At 35.7% G+C, this 6,652-nt stretch overlaps 1 protein-coding gene and 1 long non-coding RNA gene across 3 annotated transcripts in view; one reads left to right on the forward strand and one right to left on the reverse strand.

Annotated features, from left to right (window-relative positions):
* The first annotated feature begins 610 nt into the window (after window positions 1-610).
* COLEC10 (collectin subfamily member 10) overlaps window positions 611-6,652 on the forward strand; it is a 59,660-nt gene continuing 53,618 nt past the window's right edge. The window contains exon 1 of the mRNA XM_051971018.1: window positions 611-905. Within this exon, the coding sequence (XP_051826978.1) occupies window positions 758-905 (148 nt within the window). The 5' untranslated portion in view covers window positions 611-757. The remainder of the gene's footprint in view (window positions 906-6,652) is intronic.
* LOC127544397 (uncharacterized) overlaps window positions 796-6,652 on the reverse strand; it is a 107,355-nt gene continuing 101,498 nt past the window's right edge. For both annotated transcript variants that reach the window (XR_007949436.1, XR_007949435.1), the window contains 2 exons: window positions 1,211-1,315; window positions 796-893 (listed from right to left, as the gene is read on the reverse strand). This is a non-coding gene — a long non-coding RNA (uncharacterized LOC127544397). The remainder of the gene's footprint in view (window positions 894-1,210; window positions 1,316-6,652) is intronic.

Consider the following 6,652-nt stretch of genomic DNA (forward strand, 5'->3'; position numbering starts at 1 on the left):
GACCTTGAAGAAATATTTCAATTTTCTAAGTCTGTTTCCTTATCCATAAAATGAGGGGGTAGATCCAGATGGTATTTAAGTTTGCTTCTAATTCTATGATATTTGTCCAGAGCCTTCATTTTTAGATGCCCAAGGTCACAAAGCTGTTGAGAAACAGAGCTGAGACTAGAACCCAGGATTCCAGTCCCCCAGCCCAGTGCCAAGATGTCACATGGAATTAAATTAACAATGAGCAATAGCAACATCAGTGGGCAAATACATCGTGACTGGTGGTTAAAGTAAACAAATTCTGTGTTCTCTCATGAAGAGACTCTTAGTAATGACACATCCATAAACTATTTTAAAAGATACAAGTTCTTTTGCTTAAACAAAAACAAGATAATATAACTGCTAGAGTAACCTTTCACACTCACATGTTGGTATCTGAGATCTCAGTGCCTAACAGACAGTGAAACCAGGGCCTAAATTTCCTGAAATGTTTCTTTTGACCAGGACTATTACCTAATAGTTTTGAGATAGAGTACAATAAACAGTTGTCACTTTAAAACAAACAGTCTGGACAATGTATGATCTCTGTGGAAAACTTAGAAAGTAAACAATCCAGGATATCCCAGTTTTTTGCTTCTTTTTTGCTTAAGTCCCTTGAGAATGCGAGCTCCAAATACTTCATTTTATTCCCGAAAGCAGAAGGTTTTATTTTTAAAATAAAGCTGTTTGTTTGGAACATCTGAACACTGTTTCTTGAGGGACCACAGAGATGAATGACTTGAAAACTCGACTGGGAAGGCATACTCTCACCCTCCTCCTGCTGTTTCTTTTCCAAATTCAGAGCCTCTGTCTCAACGTTGACAGCCGCCCTCCTCCTGATGTCTGCTCCACACACACGGTTTTACCTGGACCAAAAGGTGAGGAGAGAAAAAGAAGAAAAAAAAAACAGTAAATGTAGAAAGATTCCTGAGGCCCTCCCCCCTTTACCCTAAACCAATTTAATGCCTCTCTTTCCTGTCTTTCCCCAAGCCCCTTCTTCCCTTCTGCTTTGGGAAACCATAGTTCATGTTGCTTTCTTTATGCAGGTCATTTAATGCTAGGCAGGTAGTTTACCTTCTTCACTTACTTCAGTAGAAGCCAAGGCAGGAAGAAAGTTAAACTTCCTTAGTAAGGACATTTTCCTTCTTGATTGCCCTCCTTTCCACTTCCACTTCCATCTCACCTTTCTGGTAGGCTGGGAACCCTTTCTGAGAGTTCTGGGCTGAAAAAAGCTGTGGATGGAAGTTGGGACTTCTCCTCTCCAGGGGCTGCTCCCATTCACCTAATGCTGAACAAAGGAATTATGTGAAAGCCTCTTAAATTGGAAATTAAATCTTTCGTATTTTCTGTAGATCATTGTATTTGGGCACAAAGGCTTCTGGGCTCTAATTAATTTGTGGATTGGGTGAGTGTTTGCTGTAGTGATAGTTATTTGTTTATTTTTGTTTCTAGGTTGAAGGTTATTAGGGAATGAGTATAATTCCCAATTTTGAAGACCATTTAGAGGACTAAGTTCCTAAAAGCAAAGACAGAGCAAACTCTCCCACCCCCACCCCCACCCCAATTTCCAATAGAAATAAGGTACAGCTGTGCCTTGAGCAACTGGTTGACAAGTGGGTGTTTTCCCAGTGCTGGCTCATATTCTTTTGTTCTAGAAGTGGTCACTGCAGTGCAGAGCCCAGCTCCCTGCTTAAGAATTCATGCTGTTTCCCTTGGCTCTATAGGGTGGAAGAAATTGCAGCTGTTTTAAATTTTAAATGGGGAAAAAGGGATTTTTTTTTATCAGAAATACATCTCCTCATGCTTGTCAGATATTTAAATGTGTGTTGCTTAAATTGCAGTTTTTTTTTTAATCAGTGAATTAATTTCCTCCTCAGATTGCAATCCAAGTTTTAACCTTTGATACCATAGAATAAATGCATAGAGACACAATGAGACCTCAGGGCTGCTGAGGAGTTTGTTTGGTGAATAAATGAATAATAGGAGAGTAACTGCTCACAAAAGAAAGTTTGGACTAGAAATTGAAGATCCATTTGAAACTCTTGCTAGGTTGCCTATAGGAATTACCAAAATGTATTTAAATGGAATACTCAGAAGGTATTTTTCCTAGGTTTCCATATGGACCTGAATTTGTTTAGAAAGAGCATTGAGAAATGGGATCACTTTGCTCAGAAAAATAATGGGAGGACAGGACCTTTGAAATGGGAAGAAGAGGGGAAAAAATGGACTTCAGTCTGATTGAAAGTTATTTATTTTTATTTTATAGATTTCTTTTTTAATTTTTTTTGGGGGGAGGAGAGAAAGGAGCAAACAGACCTGTAATTTCTTTCAAGTATTTAGAAACTCTCTATGTGGAAATTCTCTTCACCCATGATATATGATTTATTCCTCTTTATCCATTTAAAATTTAAAACAGAATTGCCTAGAGAAAGAGGCTAAGTAACATTGATTATAGTAATACAGTCCCTATTTGCCAGATCTAGGATTTGGACCCAGGCCTTTTGGATTTTTTATAGGTGTGTATATGTTTGTCTGTATATGTAAAATTATTCTTTACATACTGTTATTTATCAAATCTTTCTCTGCATATAGTGACTTTCTTCATTATGTCCTTTATTTTTTGTGTATTTATAATAAAATGACATTCACTTCTAAGACTAGTATTAATCTTCAATTTCCTTTATCTGCTCCCTTGCAAAATACAAATATCTTGTTTGTAAATTACATCTTGCTTTTTTGCCCCTTAGCACATTCATATTATGATATTTTAAGCTCACAAAATAAGTAGGTCATAACTATTTTCTGAAGGAGAAACTTAGAGGGTTTAAATAAATTAACCCAAAGTATCTAGGACTTTTTTCCTCATAATCTCTTTACCCTACTTCTACACCCCATTACATGAGTGTATATGGGTGTACATATGAGTTTCTTCAGGATAAAGACTGTTTATGTTTTTGTTTTTGTTTTTTTTTAGTTCCCAAGTGATTAACACAAAACTTAGATCATAGAAAGCAATTAATAAATGCTTGTTGACTGATAGGTAACTAAATCATTGGTAGATCAGTAAATAAAACTCATATCTTCTTATGCCTATGCTTGGCTGATTTTTTTGTCAACACACAGATTATTATTATTATAAAGAAAAAAAATAGCCTTAAGAGACCCTGCTTTGAAATTACTTCAGTAAGACACTAATTTATCTTTGTGGTAAGTGAATCTTTAACACCAAATTCTGTTCCTGTCATGTTGTGGTCTTGGGCTAAATGTATGGATATATGTTTAATAAGTAGCTCTCTAAAAAGAATATTTTAGTGTTATGTAAATATGTAAAAGATATTTACTTGTTGAGCAACATTTAACCTGCTTTAGAGAATTTCTAATCCATAATCTTATTGAATTACTAAACATTTTTGTCAACCTTTCTAAATATCAATAATGATATTCTATTCCCTACCTTTAATTTTCAACATTATAATTCTATAGCTGTTTGATAAATAACCTAAATATCTTTTATATCCATAAAAATTATATATATTTAGTATGCTACTTTTGACATATTTCTAAATTTAATCTGAATTAACATTTTCTCCATTACTTTCTTAGATTTAGACAATCAACAAAGCAAAAAAAAAAATCCCAGATTTGTAGGATTGGTCAGTTTTTGAGGTATAAATATCCACCGTGAAAGATATAACAATTAACTCTTAAAAGCCTGTATAAACTGACAATATTATATCTGGCTTGGCCCACTTATTTCATTTCTCAAATGAAAATGTTCTTACTATCTATAGTCTATGTATTTTTTTTCCAGAAGAAAAAGTGTGGATGGAAGAGAGTATTGAGGGGAGAAAACAACATTTCATCACTGTTTTATGACCCCATCATGTTTAACTGAAAAGAAAGAAGGGGAATTACTAGGGATTGTGGACACCAGAAACTCACAAATGTAGGAACAGCTCTTTTCCCTGAGATTCCAGCATTTCTGCAGGAAAATGAGCAAACAGTGAGTTTGGGAAGCATATCTCTCCCTATGAAGATTTAGTGACTTGATTTTAGTTCGTGTATTTTCTTCCTGTGCTGGGGGCAGTCAATGATTCTTACTTTGGACAGAAATAGAAGATCCATTTTCACTCCCTGAGCTAATTAGAAATAAGGTAAATGTGATTTTGGAAAGAGCTCCTACTAAATATTGGCATTTGAAAATATAGTCCATGGGCTCAGGAGTACATGGAGAATATATGCTGCTGCTGCCAAGTCTTTTGCATGATCACAATCAAAGTGCACATGACCCAGCTTCAGATCTGACCTTGGCTATTTAATTTTTCCAAAGATCATTTAATTTTTCTGGGACTTATCTGTGAAACAGAGTGTTAATGGAGGGTGCTAGACTGGATGGTACCTAAGGTTTCATCTAGTTCTAGAATTATGATTTCAAGGTAGCACAATGTCTATCACATAGTAGGCTTGATACTTAATAAATGTTTATTGATTGATGTGCTAATGTTATATGGACCAGGGAATCAGACCCTGAAACTTTCTTTTCTCCTACCCTCATCTACCTCTCCAAAGAAAAATGTTGGGAGCATTTTTATTTTTTAAGTAAAAAGAAGGGTTGGAAGTTATATTTTAATGTTGAAACAAAAGTCAATTCTAAAATTAAAAACAAAAACTTTAATGATTGTATTCTGGGCTTTGAGGAGACAATTTTTTGGGGGGAAAAATAGCCATTCCTCAGAAGCCTACACTAGCATCCTTGTACTCTTTCCTTCCCAGAACCATAGGCCTGCTTAGGCCAGATCATAAACTTCAGAGAATAGGGCAAGGACAAATGACAATGATTTTCCCAGAGAAAGCCCAGAGAACTCAGGTTCTAGCCATGTTTCTGAACAGAGGACAGCACTTTGATGTTGTGATGGATGGAATTGTGAGCATATACTGTGATAGTGGGGATTAACATCTATTAATAAAGAGGTAGTGAGGATTATTAATATCCAGCAGCACAGTATTGGGGGAAAAAAGGACACAGACAGGAATGGTATCATATCCTTGTAATTCATATTACAAGGGGGGCTTGAGGACGGTCTATTATAAGATACAGAAGGCTAAATGAATAAGGTGTCTGCATTGTAGACCACCAATATGGTAATTATGTAGAAAAGAAAACTACTAGGCTATTTAAGAACAGGAGAACCAGCTCATTGTAAATAGACTAGCTCAAAAGTCACATAATAATCAGTAATGGGATCAGGGCTGGGATTAGACCTAGGAGAAATAAAGATACAGTTCGATGAAGGAGAAGGAAGAGAGAAGAAAAAGTAAAGGAGAAGGACCAAAAGGAGAGGAAAAAAAAAAAACGAGTAGGGGATGGAATATGAAAATGACAACAATGATAATAATAATGAAAAAGGTGAAAGAGGAAGAGGAGAAGAGAGAAAAGAGGGAGGAGGAGGAGAAAGAGAGGGGAGGGATAAGAAAGAAAAAGAGGACAAGGAGGAAGAGGAAGAGAAGGAGGAAGAGAAAGAGGAGGAGGGGGGAAAGGGGAAAAGGAGGAGGAAGAAGAGGAAAAGGAGGAGGAGAAGGAAGAAGAAGAGGAGGGAGGAGGAGGAGGCACATCAGTAACCATTTAGTCCAAATCATATATGAAAGGAACCCCTCCTATAGCACACCTAACAATTGTTCAGGGTCTACTTGAAAGACTTTCAAGAAAATCAGAATTTAACATCTCTAGGATAAAGCCCAAGATTCTAGTTAACTTGTTCATTTTATATTTGAGTTTGAGCTCTGATTGTAAACTTTCATTTAACTTGCTTGGAGGGTTTTTAATTCATACTCTAACCAAATGACTTGCCTTCTCTTCTAAACATCAATAATGATATCCTCGTTACCTTGTTATTTTTTCTCTCTAATTTCCAATATGACATTTCTATAGCTGTTTGATAAGCAACCTAAATGTCTTTTAGCTTCAAGCAATTGCTTAATACAGTTTTTTTTTTCTGACATTAAAAATAACTCCCTCTTACTATATTGCTAATTGTCTCTGTCACATTTATCAGTAGCTTTCAGTTTGGGTCTACCACATACTGTGCAACCCTGAGCAAGTCATTTAACTTCAAAAAAATTAGGATTATAGATTTAAGAGCTAAAAGGAACTTTCAGAATCATCTAGTCCAAGTCTTTCATTTTACAGATGGGAGAACTGAGGCTTAGAGAGATTACATGATTTACCAAAGATCACCCAGATGATGAATAGCAGAATTAGGTATTTGAATCCAAGTCCTCTGAATTCAGATCTTTGTTTGAGTCTTGGTTCTCCCATATTCAAAATAGGGATAAAAATCCACCCATCTCACAGGAGTGCTTTAAAGGAAAATACATTGTAGATCAATATGGGTCCTAATTATGTACCTTACAACCATTTTGAGAAACATTCAACTAAATAAAATGTTACCAAATTGTTTGTTCCTTTCTCTGTTACTGTAGAGTGCGAAGAAGACCAAAGGCACTTGGGACCATTTTTTTTTCCTTCAATATTTGATTTTCCCCAATTATATGTAAAACATTTTTTTACATTTGTTTTTTGAAACTTTGTGCTCCAGATTCTCTCCCTTCCTCCTCACCCTCCCAC

This window comes from Antechinus flavipes, chromosome 1, assembly GCF_016432865.1.
Source record: "Antechinus flavipes isolate AdamAnt ecotype Samford, QLD, Australia chromosome 1, AdamAnt_v2, whole genome shotgun sequence".
NCBI lineage: Eukaryota > Metazoa > Chordata > Mammalia > Dasyuromorphia > Dasyuridae > Antechinus > Antechinus flavipes.